Source organism: Aedes aegypti, chromosome 1 (assembly GCF_002204515.2).
Source record: "Aedes aegypti strain LVP_AGWG chromosome 1, AaegL5.0 Primary Assembly, whole genome shotgun sequence".
NCBI classification, from domain to species: Eukaryota; Metazoa; Arthropoda; class Insecta; order Diptera; family Culicidae; genus Aedes; species Aedes aegypti.
Window position 1 is genome coordinate 53,348,442 of NC_035107.1, and position 18,064 is coordinate 53,366,505.

General features: G+C 43.0%; 1 protein-coding gene across 1 annotated transcript; it reads right to left on the minus strand.

Annotated features, from left to right (window-relative positions):
• Positions 1-719: 719 nt before the first annotated feature.
• On the minus strand, positions 720-17,477 carry LOC5570652 (TATA element modulatory factor). The gene is made up of 2 exons (XM_021851049.1): positions 14,289-17,477; positions 720-1,479 (listed from the first exon to the last, which is right to left on the minus strand). Exons 1-2 carry the CDS (start codon positions 17,262-17,264, stop codon positions 1,276-1,278), a joined length of 3,180 nt encoding a protein of 1,059 aa, XP_021706741.1. The 5' UTR covers positions 17,265-17,477; the 3' UTR covers positions 720-1,275.
• Positions 17,478-18,064: the final 587 nt, after the last annotated feature.

Here is an 18,064-nt window from a genome sequence, read left to right on the forward strand (position 1 = left end):
TCAAAACTGTAATCTTCTTCCCAACGTTTTTTCAAACCCGAATGCGAAATGGCTCGAGCACAGTGGTGACACGATTTTTCCGGTTTTCGGGGTTTTGCATTTTTGCTCTATAAAGACAGCATGAAATTGAACTTGCTTATATGTATCGCAACGGAATGATTGTGCTCTTGCTATTAGCGCTAATAGATTTCAATTAGTTGAAAACACAAGCGAAATATTAGCGATTGAATTATTTAACATTTTTTTCAATCATGAACCTCGAGATGGCTGCCCGAAAACGATCACAGTGGAGAGACAAAAACAGTCAAGCAGTGTGTGAACCGTTGGCAGCGCAACGCCTGATGGTATTGATGCTGCTGCTGCTTTGTGTTTTGGTTAACTGGCAGAATCGATGATCTGTAGTAAATAGTGGTCACAGTGCCCAAGCCTGGGCAGTCCGAAACAGAATGGATAAATTTGAAACAACTTCTACCCCATCAACTCAAAACTAGGTTAACGCACGAACCCCCCGAATTGAATGGAATGAACTCACTTTTGAGTACTCTATTCTCTCCGTGCAGCTCGTCCTTGTTTCTATGGGCTCTTACAGATTACCGGTGAACATTTCTTCGTCCTCTCACTTATATTATTAAGAATATTCGATGGATCGATTGATGAATTCCCTTCTTCTTTTTTGTTAACCAGAACCTTGGATTTTCGAAGCAGTAATTTCTTCAGACTTTCATTTTCAATATTCATTGAGATAAATATATTATACGAAGAATATTATAAAAGTACGAAGCTAATATTATAGCCAGCTATTTTAAAGAGGTTTTAATATCCCAAACATGACTATACTAAAACTTTAGTTACAGAATCCTTTTCAGTACCTACGATATAATTTCCTGTTCCTAAATTGCGACTTACCTAACTCTTCATAACAATGCATCTGACATTAGTACACACAAAGCTGGATTACGACAGTTTCCGATCGTGAGAAATTGGCTAAACTTTAAACCAGCATTTGAAACGTGATGTCCAAAAAATACAAACCTAACGCCGCGAAGAAACGTCCGGCCAATCAAAGCACTGTGTTAACAAAGTATCTTCCTTCGATTCCACGGCCCGACCCCATATTGCACCGTCCGGGAAACAGTCGCCACTCAGACTCATCCACACATATCACATTTAGTAGCACTTTCCGCCACTCGCGCTCATCAGATCGCCCTCGCAGCCCAACCGGTGGACGCGATGATGGTGACTTCCATCCATCAAACAGCAATCCCGGCGAATCGACTATAACTTCTTGCCGGCGGCCACCTGTCGCAGCAGGTCGTCTATCTGGAGCTTGTACATCTCCTTTACGTCCACCAGGTCCAGTTTGAGTTCCTCGATCTTCTCCACCGACTCGCCGTACAGCTGAAGCAAGGCGTCGTAGCGCTCCTGCAGCTGCTGGAAGTCCTCCTCCAGCTGGGCGGTGCGTTCGGACTTTTCGCGGATCTGGAATGGAGGAGAAGGGTCATTTTAACCTTGTGTATGGGGTCAGTTTTGGTCAATTGACACAGTCAATGACCCAGATAACCAATAAGCCGTACATTAGGCCGAAGTGTTTATATACAGCTGATATAATGCTACTAAGTCTTGAAGCTATCCATTTTTAGAGAAATAGATAGAAACTTGATTTTTTTTTATCTATTACTAACTTTTTAAAAATAACATATTTGTGTTAATAGAAACTATCAGCGATCTTCAGAAGCGGCGCTTCAAAAATAGTAGGTATGAAACGCTCTCAAAAATCCAATTCTGAATCGATGTTCATTATTTTAGTTTTTAACGAAAGATGAGATACCCTAAGGGGCCCAGATAGCCGTAGCGGTAAACGCGCAGCTATTCAGCATGACCATGCTGAGGGTCGTGGGTTCTAATCCCGCTGGTCGAGGATCTTTTCGTAAAGGAAATGTTCTCGATTCCCAGGGCATAGAGAATCTTCGTACCTGCCACACGATATACACATGCAAAAATGGTCAATCGGCAAAGAAAGCTCTCAGTTAATAACTGTGGAAGTGCTCATAAGAACACTAATCTGAGAAGCAGGCTTTGTCCAATTGGGACGTAACGCCACAAAGAAGAGAGAGAAAGAGATACCCTAAAAGGGAATTCATTACTTGTAAATGAGGCCATTGTGGACATTAGGGCTCCTGAAATAAATTTTAAAAAGAAGTAGTCAATTTCATCATTTTTAATTCTATTTACAAGAGCATGGATGATTGTATACGGTCATCCCGAAAAACTTCGAGATCGATTCCAGTAGGGCAAGTTGTGGCAAGTTCCAGGAACTTCATATAAGCTGTCAAATGATGACATTTGACAGCTGACATTCATGATTTTTCATGCAGATTCTAATAGATGCCATACCGTAGACCACACATAACCACATGTCAAGAACAATTTGACATAACGATGTCATTCGACAAATCGAAATTCATAATTCATGATCCAGAAATCGAAAGACATATAACCGTCGATCAGTAAACACTGACCGCTACCGGATTCTTGCAATCGGTTCAGATACACCTTAAAGAATTCCTCCAGAGGTCCTTCAAAAGATTGCATGAGGATTTTTACGAGGGATTTCTCCTGATATTCTCCCGGTAATTTGTCCAGAAACTCATCTGCATACTCTAGGGACTGCTCCACAGATTTTTATGTGAATTGCTCAAAAAAAAAAAAAAACTACTGGAATTTCTACATAACGTTCTCTAGGAATATCATACCTGTGAATGACCATAGGGATTTCTACAGAAGTTCCTACATGAAATTCCCTTATGTTTTCTTTTAAGGTCCTCCAAAATTGCTTTTGATTTTTTAGAGATTGCTGCAAAACTCATTGCAAGCAATCCACCGGAAATTTCACCAGCTAAGAGATCCTACAAGATTACCGCTAATAACTCCTAAAGTGTTTTCTTTGAGTATTCGTGTCTGGAATGCTCCGAGGAATTCGTTCCTGGATTTCTTCGAATATTCTTTGTGGAATTCTTCTCACGTTTTCCACATACTCTTTCAATTATTTCTTCATAAATACTTCCTACATTCATTGAAGCATTTCTCTGAAAATTCCGTTTAAAAGACCTCAACATATTTCCCAATGAATTCTTCAAACGATCCCTCCATCGATTCCTATATAGGAAAATTAACAAGGAAACCTGCATGAATTCTCCATTTGCACCAGCAGTATTTGCCTCAAAAAGGAATTTCTCCAGGAATAACCGAAAGAATTCTTGGAATAATTTTAGGACGAAATCCTAGAGCAATGCCTGGAAAAAATAATACAGAAATGCCAGGAGTGAATTCAGGAGAAATAATTGGTAGAAGTTCTGGTAGAATCTATGGGAAAAGTCACAGAATAATGTTTGGAAGAATTTTTGGAAGATACCCAGATAAATCCCTAAGAGAATTGGTAAAGGAATTTATAATCTTGCAGCAATAAGAGAGTAAGTCAATCCAAAGCCAGGGTCAGGGAGAGGTAATGGCCGTAATACTCTATGCGGACCACATGAACATCATCGGGAAGGATAGGAAGAATTGGGGTAAGGTTCCGTGTCGCCAGAAGCCGTATGCCGGTACCCGATACAACAGAGAGCGGTACAGGGCAGCGAGAGCTGAAGAAAAGCGATTCCACCGTAGAAAAAAAGGCAGCACGAAGAAAGTATGGTACCTGAAGCTCAAGATAGCTTGAATCGGAATGATATGCGGAGATTTTATGCAAAGGTACAATCAGTGTTGATGTTGTAGATTCACACTCAAATCTCAATCAATACGCTCTCCCGTGAGTGCAAACTCATTAGAGATCTGCTTCGCAAATCTCACGCTTGAGATTTTGATGCAAAAATCACTCAATCAATTCAAACCGTAAAAAATGATTCAGTCGCAAAACTCGTCAAAAACTCGTGATACCCGAATCTTGTTGTTTACGTTAGAAAGGATTACTACAATTTTACCAGACTAACAAGAAATTATTGCCGTGTGTGAGTAAACTGTGGAAATACGAGACAATGAGTCAAAAAGGTGAGCCAACTGATCCATGATTTTTTGACTGCTGAGTTGCGTGATTGACAACTCACGCATGAAAAATCTCAAGCGTGAGTTGTGAGAAATTGAGTTTTTCACAACACCGGGTACAACACCATATTAGTGCCCCCGGTGTGCAATGATCGAGAAGGGAATTTGCTGCCAGGTAAAAATGGAAATTTTAAAATTTGGAATTAGGAGATTTGGCGTGAGGAGATAGAGACAGTGAGGATAGGCCTGAGCATTGATTCTACCAAAACGATGTACATGTAAAGCTGAATGGCAAAACATATTAAAATTAGATATAATAACAGTTATTATTTAGCTTGTTTAAATGCGTTCTAAAACTAACATAGATAGCTTAGCTGCAAAGATTAAATTAGCAACAATAACGGAATGTATTCGGCTCCGTTATGCCATATGCCACATGAGCCTTAAACAAGACTAATAAAATGTTATTTTTCTCTTCTATCCTTCTTTACTTTGTCTTAGACTTATAAAGAAATTTAGAGGACAAGTCACTGAAGGTATTCTCATGCTTTATCTGATGGATCGTCCACCTTGGAATTTTACATATAAAATATAAAAACTTCATTTTTTCAATTTCGCACCGGTAGAATATTTGGAGCCAATGATTTTCTGAGAGGTTAAACTATAAATTAAAATCCGGCGGAAGGTTATTCGAGCAAATCTATTGAGAACTCTTCTAGAAATTCCTCAACAAATTCAACTTGGGATTGATGATAAAGTTTCTCTAGATTTTTTCTTCCAGCCATTTTTCAAAATCATCCCCTTGAAATCTTTAAAAGTTTATGTAAGATTTTACAATAATTAACACTTAAGGATTTTTTCCAATAATTCCACCGATCATTCATTTCATTAGGGATTCTTTTCGATGATTTTTATAGAATTTCTTTAGAAAATCCTTCGGGATATTCTCCAGAGATTCCATTGATTGCTTTTCAATTATCTTCAATTTTACCTAGGCAATCTTCCAAAACTCTATCAAAAGTCCAGGAGTTCTTTCGAAGATCTTTGTATACCAAGGGTTACTTTAGAACTCAATAGTTAGCGCCTTATGATTTCTGAAGAAATCCTTGATATTTCTCTACATATTTCAAAGATTTATTGGAGGAATGTCTAAATCTTTTCTGGATTTAGAGATGGTTTATGATTTTTTTGAAGATGTTCTAAACGAGAATCTATCAGGGTGGGAAATCCATGGCACCCTAAATAAAATCACAGGGCTGGTAGCAAAGATGCTTAAATGCACCCTTACATGCATAAGAAATAAGAAAGTACCGTAAGGACGCCATTCACCGCTCATGCTCCATTCACCGCTCATTGAATTATTTTAAACAATTTGAACAAATTTTCGCAATAATAGTCTTCCAATATATATTAGTATGCCAGAATGGATTGTATCAGAATAAAATTCATATGATTTAATATCATATACTATTTATGAAAAAAAATGTTGAGCTTTTTAAGGCGGTGAACATGAGTTGAACAATAATTTTATTGTGGCAGATCGAAAAATGCTTCTTAGCTGCCACGCTTTAATATGTTGTTGTATTATAGTACAAAGATAACAACCGGCTAGTGAAAGTAAATTAATTCCAACTAGTTGTGTATATAGAGCCTCATACTTAGGATGAGCGGTGAATGGCGCCCTACACATCTATCATTGGCATACACGTTATTCGATGCCATTATACGTTGTTCACATTTCAACTTCTATCCTACAAAAAACAAATGTTGTATCTTGCGTCTAGCGCAAAAAGTTGCGTAAAATATCGAAAACTCGATTTTTGACAGAATTTAATGTGTTGAAATGCTGTTAAATGAGCGGACTCTACCCAAGTTATATCCGGCCATTTTTAAAGATTTGCTTTGCATATAAAGACTGTCCTAAGAAGTATGATAAGTTTTTATTCTCAAATAGAACATTCAATAATTATTTTTTGTATTGCGTTTTAGATTGAAGATTTTGTACAATTGCATAGAGTCGATATGCTTCATACTAGAGGACGGAGATGAACCAGCCAAGGACTGAAAATCTCCCTAATAAAGATAAATAATAACATACTAGGATACTTACTTACTTATTTGGCTTTACATCAATTATCTTGATAAAGCCTCGCCAACAATATTTCGTCAATTCCCTCGGTTCATGGCCGCTACTCTCCATCCTCGACTGTGACCCACGCTCTCCAGGTCCTGGTGTACCTGGTCAATCCACCTAGCTCGCTGCGCCCCACGCCTTCTTGTTCCGACCGGATTCGTGGCGAACACCATCTTTACAGGGTTGTTGTCCGGCATTCTTGCAACATGCCCTGCCCAGCGTATCCTTCCAGCTTTAGCTACCTTCACGATACTGGGTTCGCCGTAGAGTTGAGCGAGCTCGTGGTTCATCCTTCGCCGCCACACGCCGTTCTCCTGCACGCCGCCGAAGATCGTCCTTAGCACTCGGCGTTCGAAAACCCCAAGAGCTTGCAAGTCCTCCTCGAGCATAGTCCACGCCTCATGCCCATAGAGGACTACCGGTCTTATGAGCGTTTTGTACATCGTGCATTTGGTGCGGGGTGAATCTTTCTTGACCGCAGTTTCTTCTGGAGCCCATAGTAGGCACGACTTCCGCTGATGATGCGCCTTCGTATTTCCCGACTAACATTGTTGTCAGCCGTCAACAAGGATCCGAGGTAGACGAACTCTTCCACCACCTCGAAGGTATCCCCGTCTATCGTAACACTGCTTACTAGGCGGGCCCTGTCGCGCTCAGTTCCGCCAACCAGCATGTACTTTGTTTTCGACGCATTCACCATTAGCCCGACTCTTGTTACTTCGCGTTTCAGGCGGGTGAACAAATCTGCCACCGTTTCAAATTTTCTCCCAATAATATCCATGTCGTCCGCGAAGCAAACAAATTGTCCGGATCTCGTGAAAATCGTACTTCGACTGTTAAGTCCGGCTCTCCGCATGACACCTTCAAGCGCAATATTGAACAACAGGCACGAAAGTCCGTCGCCCTGTCGTAGTCCCCGCCGAGACTCGAACGAACTGGAGTGTTCGCCCGAGATCTTCAAGCAGTTTTGCACACCGTCCATCGTTGCTCTGATCAATCTTGTGGGCTTCCCGGGAAAGCTGTTCTCGTCCATGATTTTCCATAGCTCTATGCGGTCGATACTATCGTATGCCGCCTTGAAATCGATGAACAAATAGTGCGTAGGGACCTGGTACTCACGGCATTTCTGGAGGATTTGCCGCACGGAAAAGATCTGGTCCGTTGTCGAGCGGCCGTCGATGAAACCTGCTTGATAACTTCCCACGAACTCGTTTGCTATAGGTGATAGACGACGGAAGAGAATCTGGGATAGCACTTTATAGGCGGCGTTTAGGATGGTGATTGCACGATAATTTTCACACTCCAGTTTGTCGCCCTTTTTGTAGATAGGGCATATAACGCCTTGCTTCCACTCCTCCGGTAGCTGTTCCGTTTCCCAGATTCTGACTATCAGCCGATGCAGACAAGCGGCCAACCTGTCCGGGCCCATCTTGATGAGTTCAGCTCCGATACCATCCTTGCCAGCGACTTTGTTGTTCTTGAGCTGTTGAATGGCATCCTTAACTTCCCCCATCGTGGGAGCTGGTTGATTTCCGCTGTCCGCTGTGCTGACGTAGCCATCGCCTTCGCTGTCCTGACCTTCTGTGCCTGTGTTCTCTGCGCCATTCAGGTGTTCATCGTAGTGCTGCTTCCACCTTTCGATCACCTCGCGTCCGTCCGTCAAGATGCTCCCATCCTTATCCCGGCACATCTCAGCTCGCGGCACGAAGCGTTTGCGGGATGTGTTGAGCTTCTGATAGAACTTCCGCGTTTCTTGAGAACGGTACAGCAACTCCATCTCTTGGCATTCCACCTCTTCCAGGCAGCGCTTTTTGTCCCGGAATAGGCGGGTTTGCTGTTTCCGCTTCAGTCTGTATCGTTCCACGTTTTGCCGCGTACCATGCTGCAGCATTGCAGCCCGCGCTGCATTCTTCTCCTCTAAAACCTCCAGGCACTCCTCGTCGAACCAATCGTTTCTTGAGCTCCGTTCCACATATCCGACAACGCTTTCGGCAGCGTCGTAAATGGCTGCTTTGACTGTCCTCCAGCAGTCCTCAAGAGGGGCCCTATCGAGCTCGCCCTCATCCGGCAACGCTGCCTCAAGATGCTGCGCGTACGCATTGGCGACATCCGGTTGTTTCAGCCGCTCGAGATTGTACCGGGGCGGGCGTCGGTACCATACATTGTTGATGACGGATAGTTTTGGGCGCAGTTTCACCATCACCAGGTAGTGGTCGGAGTGAATGTTGGCGCCACGATAGGTTCTGACGTCGGTTATGTCGGAGAAGTGCCGTCCATCGATCAAAACGTGGTCGATTTGCGATTCTGTCTGCTGAGGTGATCTCCAGGTGTACCGATACGGGAGGCTGTGCTGGAAATAGGTGCTACGAATGGCCATGTTCTTGGAGGCGGCAAAATCTATCAGTCGTAGACCGTTCTCGTTCGTCAGCCGGTGGGCGCTGAACTTTCCAATCGTCGGTCTGAACTCCTCCTCCTGGCCACCCTGAGCGTTCAAATCTCCTATGATGATCTTGACGTCGTGGCTTAGGCAGCGGTCGTACTCACGTTCGAGCTGCGCGTAAAATGCGTCCTTGTCATCATCAGTGCTTCCGGAGTGTGGGCTATGCACGTTGATTATGCTGAAGTTAAAGAATCGGCCTTTGATTCTTAACTTGCACATTCGTTCATTGATCGGCCACCACCCGATCACGCGCCTTTGCATATCACCCATCACTATGAAAGCTGTTCCCAGCTCGCGTGTGTTGCCGCAGCTCTGGTAGATGGTATGATTACCTCTAAAAGTTCGCACCAATGCTCCTGTCCAGCACACCTCCTGCAGCGCTACGATATCGAAACCGCGGGTCTTCAGTACATCGGAGAGTATGCGAGTACCTCCAATGAAGTTGAGAGATTTGCAGTTCCACGTACCGTCATTTCGGGTGAAATTGATCACTTTTCAAGGTTTTTCTTGTCTGATTTCTATAACGTTGACAATGCCAAACAACTGAATGCAGGAAAACAAGTATGAAGGTGAGCCTCATTGACTCAAGTACCGACATTTTCTAACAAATCTAATTTTAGTGCTAAAAAATATGTCTAAAATAAAAAATCTGGAGATCTCATTTCGGGGTGAAATTGATCACTTATCAATGCCATTATTGTTAGTTTTCAAATCAACTTTACATAATAAATTTGAGCTCCCTGAATCCGAATATGCTTGCCAAATTCTTAACAATACAATATTTATAGAAATAATTAATGTTTAAATTTCAAGAATAACGCAGAAAACGCCTAAATGTATGCAATTTCCTAAGGAATTTCTTAATATATTACAGAAATTCAATTATTTCATCCAAATCAACGAATTGATACGAGTTTTGGTTATGAAATCTAGTTTGGGGATATATCTTTAGTATCCTCACAAACTTTCAGGATTATACCATGTCCAAATCCTTGTCTAGAACTAGAAGTTTATTAATGTTTGTCAACACTGCACCGTACAAGATTTTGAAATTTTACATTATTTTCATATAAATAAACATTTTTAAACGCAAAAAACTTCACAACACACATTTTGGGCATACTTACGACAAACAACGTTCATTCACTGCAGGTTACATTGATATTTGTACTCCATTAGGAAGAAATAAAATCGAGTGGCACAGTGATCAATTTCACCCTACTGATCAATTTCACCCGAATTTACGGTACCGAGTTTGCAATCGCTAGTTCATTTTCGTCGCTGTGGTCTTTGCCGATTGTTCCTGTCCGTATTCTTTCGTTGACGTTCCTGTGCTGATGTGTTTTTACGGTTGGCTTGCAGGGCCTGACACCAACCCCCTAGATTTCCGGAGGACCATTCCCTCTAAATGTTCGGAGGGCCATAGTGCGCAGTTTAGCTTAGAGTCCTTCTCTGGCACTCGGACGATGATCAGCCGCCCCTGACATGGGAAACAGACGCTGTTGTGAGCCGCTCCTAACGTGGAGTACAGACGCTCCAGGTTTGCAAAAGCAAACCCCCCCTTCCCTGTCAGCATACGACCAAACTTCCCACCGGGGGTTGGTTACCCGATCTTCCCCAAGGTTACTCGTACCCCGGCCAGTACCACGAGGAGGTAGGGATAGGAGTTGCTGGACAAGAGGCTAAGGACCGCACAAAGGGGTCTATTTTATTCCAGCAGGTACGCGAGGTACCAATGGTACGCCATGCCCAGCCATTTACCGCGCCAACATACATTTAAACCTTTCATTTTACAACAATGAACTTACAGCATACTAATAACAACTTAGATACTATTACAAAACACGTGGAACTCTTTCACAAGAAAACCATGAACCAAAGTTTTGATACTGACATGAAGTTAAATTAAAACTTGGCTTAAATTGAAATAAGGCCGATTCGTAATTTTCTCTCGAAAATTTGACTTAAAATAGTTGAATTTTTGACGAAAAATGTGACTTTAGTTGAAATGGCTTCAAAAAAGAGGCTTCAATGTGACTGGCCTAAAAAAGTGACCAAGACACTAAAAAGTGACTCGCAACCAGCCTTGAAATCCTGGGAGAATCGAGACTTTCTTAAAACAATTCTCAAAGAATCCTTGGAAGAATTCCTGATGGAATGTCTGAGGTGATCTCTGTGGTTATTCTTGGATTAATCCTGGTTGAATTCTTGTGGTATCTCAAACGAAATTCTTGGAGTTTTTTAGGAAAACTCCTACAGAAATCTCCGGAGTAATATCTGAATCTTTTGGCAAATACCTGAATTTATTTCTGATGAAATTCCTGGAAAAAAATATTGACAAAACATTCAGTACTTAATACTTGTTATAATGGCACGATAAATTTCAAAAAAGGTCCTTAAATATTATTAGAGGAATGTCTGATCTGTTTCTACTAGAAATCCAACTCTTATGTTCTGATTCCTGCAGGCTTTTTTTCGTTTTCATTTGGTCTCTTTTCGTTTTTAGGTTCTTGTTTGGACTCTTTTTTTCAGGCAAGAGGTTTCTTAAAGTTCCTAATTTCAAGACACTGCTAACAGCCCTGCGTAATGATTGCATGAATTGTCGGAGGTTTTATCACAGCACATCCAAGAGGAATTCCGCAAAAAACACCAACAAGGAGATTCTAGAGGATCGTTGGGGGTATTACTTTAAGAATTCCAGGCCGAATCCTCTATGAGGAATCCCGAATGAATGCCTGCAGGAATCCCTGAAATAAATCTAATAAGGAACAACTGATAGAATCCACTGAGGAATTAGTGTATAAACAACTAGAGCAATTTTTGGAGGAACATTTGAAAGTGTTGCTAGAGGATTTTTGGTAGGAATCTCTGGCCAATTTCAAGAAAACAAAATTTCTGAGGAATCCCTGCAGAAATCCCTATTATAGCTCCTATGGAACTCTCGGAAGAAAACCCTATTCCTGAAGAAAACTATGGAAGAACTCTAAATACCTCTAAATACCGGAATACCCAATGAAATCCCTTTTGGAATTCCTAATTCTTGGTGAAAATCCTGGAAGGATAAATAAACGAACTGTTTAAGGTAAAGATGAATCGAAGCCAAACTTCAAATTTTCAAGAGCGCGAATCGGGAGAACCGAACAACCGTTTGAGCTGAAAACTTAATCGATTGGTCACCACCAGCTAGTGACCAATCGATTAAGTTTTCAGCTTAAACGGATGTCCGGTTCTCCAGATTCGTGCTCTTGAAAGTTTGAGGTTTGGCTTCGATTCATCTTTACCTTAAACAGATATAATTCGGTACTTACATCCAGTTCCCTGAAGGAATTTGTGAAGGAATCATAGGAAGCATTTCTAAAGGAATATCTGTAGGAATTCCAAGGGGAAATAATTGCAGAGTTGTTCCGACTACGCGAATTTTACGATTTTCGCGGATTTGACACGATTTTAAAAGTGAATTTTAATCTTTTGGGTGGACTTGGCGCGGATTTAGTTCAACCTCCGGAGTCATACATTGTTCAGTCAAAGTTTCGAAGTATTTAGGAATATTTTTGCTACAAGCACTGGATGACATATACGAATGGAACTTGTGTACCCACGTCAAAAGTTGGATACCTTCAATTATAATTGAAAAAAAAATCTATGTTTGGCGAAAGACATTTTCTTCATCTTTGCTGGGCCGAAATAGTTGAATTCCTTATAAGCTTATAAGCAGAAATTCAATCAAAACTATTTTCAGGAACTTGTTCAAGGATTCTTTCAGAAATTTCTCCATGTAACAGAAGGAAATCCGTGAAAGATACACTAGATAAATTTTGAACAAAATACTGGAAAAATGACCAAGAAATACCACGAAAAAGATCTAGAAGAATCTCTCCAACCGAACTAATCGTTTTCCAACCGAATTAGTTAATGGATAAATTCTGGAGAAAATCAAAGAGTAATTACCGGTTGAATTCTTGAAAACCCCGAAAAAAATGAGAAATCCGTAAAAGAATAAATTGATGAAAATTTAATTTGAAGGAAACTGGGAAAATGCCTGAACTAATATTTAGATGAAAAATTTCGTGCAAAAACGTATAATACAATGTATTGCGAAAGATATTCTTAGAAATACCGTTTTGAAAATTTATGGCCAGATTCGGGGAATTCCTTTTGAAACTCTTGGAGTACCTATTCCTTGATTCCTTCTTGGTATCTTTTCGATTCCCGTTCGGTCTCATATATTAGATCTCTAAAGTTCTAATTTTTAGGGTACTCTGTCACTACTAGCTCCTCAAATCGGTCAAAATGATGCCCAAAAATACTTTAAACACACCGAATATAGGGTGCAGCGCTACTTGGGCACTTCCATGATTCACTTTGGCATGGGGGTTTTTTCTTGGCGGAATCGTCAGAAACTTTGCTCAACGAAGCATCTCAATACGACGCATATTGTGGCCAAATATGAGCTCAGTAGCTTTCAAAAAAACCCCACTGCCGAAATGAATCAAAAGTGCCAAGGATACGGCTCCCTATGAGGATAATTGTTTGAAAAATGCTGAAATTAGAAAGGATGAATATTATACGACTGAGCTTTGCTTAAATGTTTTTTCACCATCAAATCACGAGCGGATTGAATTTTCTTCGGCGAGGATTAGGCGACTTCCCGTAACAACCCTTTAATTGGATAAAACCCTAGAAGAATTCCTGGAGAAATGTCTGGACTTCCTGAAGATATACCATATAAGCAAAAACTAATCCTTTGAGAAATTCCTAAAGAAATACCTGTAGAAATTCATGTGTGAGTTACTGGAAGAATCTCTGAGGGAGCTCGTAACCCTTTCTTTCCCACGACTTTGATCGATTATTTCTTTATAAAAAAGTTTTTTGGTCTTAAACAAACAATTTCGTGAATGGGCTAAACTTTTAGAAATCAGTTCAAACATATTTGGTTGGTTTTTAACAGTAAATGGGTTGTTTATCAATAGTTTTAATATTTGAATAGTTAGTTGACTCTTTGATTGATCTGATGAGTATAGAATCATATTCTAACTTCAGCAAAGTATTCATCTGTTTCGATTTTTCTCAAGTTCATCGAAAATCAATGAAGCACTGGAGCTACTATGGGAAGAGAAAGGTGAGGAAATCTCAACAGTAATTGTTGGCGAAATTCGCACAGAAGCCCTGGGTAAATTTCTAGAGTAACTCTTGGAGGATTTTCTGTAGGGAATTGCTGAAATCTGCATGAATTATCGGAGGATTTTTCGGAGCAATTCCAAGATTTTCTCCAAGAAATTTTCACAAATGTAATTTCAGATGATCGAGAAGGAAATTCTAGAGGATCGTAGATGAAATTGATTGGAGAATTCCAGGCAGTATCCTTTGAGAAACCTCTGAAAGAAATCAGGAATCCTTGAATCAAATTATTGAAAGAATCTATGGAGGAATTGGTGTACGATTAACTGGAGAAATACTTGGAATCTCTGGACTAATTCCAAGAGGTATTTTTCTGAGGAATTTTGGGAAGAGTTCCAGGAGAAATTCTTGAGAAAATTGCTGTGGAATACTTGAACAAAAAAAAACCTAATAGAATTCCCGGAGGAATCTCTGGTGGAATTCCTGGACGAAAACTATGTTAGAATTCTCGAGGAAAGGTGAGACGGATCGTTTAAATAGACACCCTTCGGTACTTACATTATCTAGTTCCGCCGTAAGGTTCGAAATCTCCGCATTCAGCACGTTGCGTTCCTGCTGGAAGCGCGACAGTTCCCACTGCAGCTGATAGACCTCGCCGTCCCGCTGTTTCAGGGTGGCCTGCAAGTTCTCCAGCAGAGACGTGGTATGCAGAAGCGGTGCCCCGCCGATGGTTTGTCGACCACTGTTCGACCCGGCGTCGTCGTCCATCTGATTCCACGGAATGCTGCCGATCGATTCCGGAAGCGACAGATTACCCATGCTGGGCGTCGGAGAGGAAGTTCGCGATCCACCGAGGGCGATTCCGAGGGCTTGCGTCGGGGAGGGAGGCGAATGGCGGTGGGACTGGTCGTGCTTTGAATGAGACGCGTGGGACTGCTGGTGTTGCTTGATGGCATCGAGTTGTTCCTTCTGTTGGGTGATTTTCCGTTCCTGATCCGCCGAGTGCGATTCCAGATCGGATAGTTTGGACCTGAGTGTTTTGCGGTCCTCTTCGAGGGACTTTAGCTTGAGTTTGTGATCGCTCTCCATCAAGTCCATTTCGATTTGCTTCTGCTGGAGGTTGTTGGTCAGTTCTTCGGATTTGAACAGGGCGGCGGTTAGCCTTTCCTCGAGATTGGAGATCCGACCGTTCAGTGTGAATATCTGTTCTTTCAAAGTTCGCTCGTTGTCGCCGAAAGTTTTGGACTTTTCTATGGAGTCGTCCAGCTTGCGAATGATGTCCGTCTCGCGCTGCTCCCAGACTCGTTCCTTGTTGCGGAGGGCATTCTGTAGGGATTCGATCTGTTTCATCAGTGGAACTGTGACCATGGCGGTGGCGTTCTTCTCCTCTTCGGCTCGAGTTTCGGTTTCCTCCACTCGAAGTAGAAGTTCGGAGTTTTCGTTCTTCAGCCGCTGTATCCGCTGGGCGTGTTCCGCTTCCGCTCGCCGAAGCTTCTCCCGAAGGTCTTCCAACTCGGTGCTGATCTGCTCGTTGACCCTCTGAATGGTGCTGTGTTCGGATTCCATCGTCGCTAAGAGAGACGACTTCTTCACAAGCTCCTGATAGGCTTCGGTCTTTTCGGTGAGTTCCTTTTTGGCAAAGTCGAAGCTCTTCTTCAGCGTGTCGAACTTCTGCGTCTGATCGTCCAGCTGACTCTTCAAAGCACCGTTGTCCTTCTCCAGCCTTCGCTTCTCCGAGGAGAGCTTGTGAACGGCGTCGATTTGGGAGCGTTCTACCTCTTCCTTGGCGGACAGGGATCGCTTCAGTCGCTCGGTTTCATCCGTCAGATCGCCGATATCCTCCTTGAGCTTCTTGATTAGGGCTTCGTTGTCCTTCTCCTTCAGTCGGAGTTTCTTGATTATGTTGGAATGATTCAGAACCTGTTTGGACAGATTCTCGCCTTCCTTCTTCAGTTCCTCGATCATGAAGTCCTTCTCGCTGATAACCTTCTCCACGTCGGATCGGTTCATCTTCTCTTGCGCTTCCGATCGAACTACTTCCAGTTGCCTTTTAAGTGCTTCTCGTTCCCGGATCGATTGCTGAAACTTCTTCTCCAGTGCTGAGAGCCTTTGCGTGTACTCATCTGTTTCCGAACTGTCTGCTCGCCTCTGCTTCGATTCCAGCTGGGCACTCAGTTGGCAATTGTGCTCGTGCAGTTCCGCATTCTGTCGGCCAAGTTCCAACAATCTGAACTCCCTTTGCTCCAGGATCTCCGATATCTCCGCTATCCTTCGCATCAACTTTTCCGTTTCGCTCAAGTCGTCACTGTTTCCACTCTGGACCGAAACTTCCGAAGGTTCCCGCGTGTGGCCTCGCTTCTTAATCATCAGGATATCGATGTTACTCTTGCCATCCGGGATTTTCAAAGGGCTAGCTCGATATGCGCCACTGTTTGTGCTGCTGGAATCGCCATTCGGGCTGGAAATAATCTCAATGTCCGACGAGGTGGCTGTCTCGATTTCATCCCCAGAATTTTGCGATGACGTCCCTTCTTGTTGCTGCTTAGGTTCCGTCGCCATTGGAACCTGTGTCGGGACCGGGATCTCCTCGAAGCTATGAGTCGAATCGGAGATCTGCGTCTGAATCTCTACATTCTCGTAAGATTTGTCCAGATGTTCATCGGACTGTTTGCTGAGCTTCTCGATCGAGGTCAGCGTCGTTTCGGAATCGTTCGATTCTTCCGTATCGCATACGGAAACTTCCGAGAAGGTCATCTGCCTGGACACCGATGGCTTCTCCAGGCTCAAGTGCAAACTTCCCCTGCTCGGCGCCACCGTAATCGGAACTCCGCCCTCGCCCGTCTCCATCACCGTTATGGGCTGCTCCGAAAGCGTGTACGACACCTCGGAATCTTCCTCCACGCTGATATCGTCATCGGCTTCCAATTCCACCGAAGTGAACTTCATCTCGCCCTCGTCTGCCGAAGAGCTCCGATCCATCGTCGTAATCGAATCCGGCGTCGAAACACTGGAAGGCGTTCCCTGAACCTTGATCACCTCGACCGACGATTCCGACTCCTGGCCAATGGTTGGCCCCGAACTGGGCGACGTCAGCGCCGATCCGGGAGTCGTAACCGGACTCAGCAGCTCAATCGATTCCGAACTGGCCTCCGGAGACCCAAGCTTCCCGGGAACCTCCGCGATCCCACAATCCTCGAAGCTTTTGCGCTTCAAACTGGACGGAGCTTTGGTCACGGTCACGTTGGCCGCCGTCACCGGTTGCTCGAAAAACGACCCCGTGAACGATCCCCAAATACTGTCCATCTGGCCCTTGCTAACATTGCCACCGCCCTTGACCACCTCGGCGCTCACCGGAGTGCAGGGTTCCGTTTTGCTCTCACCTCGACCTTCAAGGTTCTTCTTCCCCTCAACCCCCCCTTCCCCCGCATCCTCGTCCTCCTCCTTGATGTCCAGCGCCTTGTCGATTTGCTTCTGGGCCTCCTTCAGGGCGGTCTTGGCCAGATTGGCAATGCCCGTCGTGTCGAACCAGCTCATCGCGTTCTGTTCCTCCTCCACCGTGGCCAGCTTTTTACATTACCGTAACACAACAAGGACACAATTCTTACACCACTTTGTTGACTTTTTCGCGCAGCAAAATCCGTCGATTGATTATTTTTTTCGTCTTTTCGCAGGAGACACGTCAAAAATTTATATGTTGCGCTTCTTCTTCGTGGCGTGACGTTTGTCTTCTTGTTTGCAAGTGGTCCGATGTTTTGATGTTTTTTATTGACAAACAGCAAACGACTCCAGAGTCGAATTCCAGGAGTTCCAGGCGAAAGAGTGTTGATAAATTATTTGTCGATACTTTTTCTCGCGTACCTTCAGAGAAAAGCCAATGTCGATATTAAAAAAAAATAATTTCAATATTGCGCACTTTGTTCACTACTGGACTCCGCACTTCATATTGTGCATCCGAGTAATCGCTGCAACGTCGCTCAACTGTCGCGTCGCTGGACTGTTGAGCGCTTTGCAGTTTAGTGCTCCAGCGACGCATTGAAATAGCCTGTTTCGCTCGAGCACTAACATGAAAAGGTCGCCAGCGACCAGCGACGTTTTGGTCGCGCGAAATAGTTGAGCGAAGTTAGTGTTCGTTCTTGATTATGTCTGCACTGACAATAAGTGCGACAGCTCATGGAGTGCGGGATGAAGTGCGAAACGTCAAACGAAATGTCATGTTTTTTTTGTTTTGATTGTGTCTGCTGCTAAAAGTGATTGTGTAAAGAAGCATTTGATACGAGATTCAAAGTATTTAAATTATGTTTAATCAAGTTTCTAACAACAATATTTCGAATATT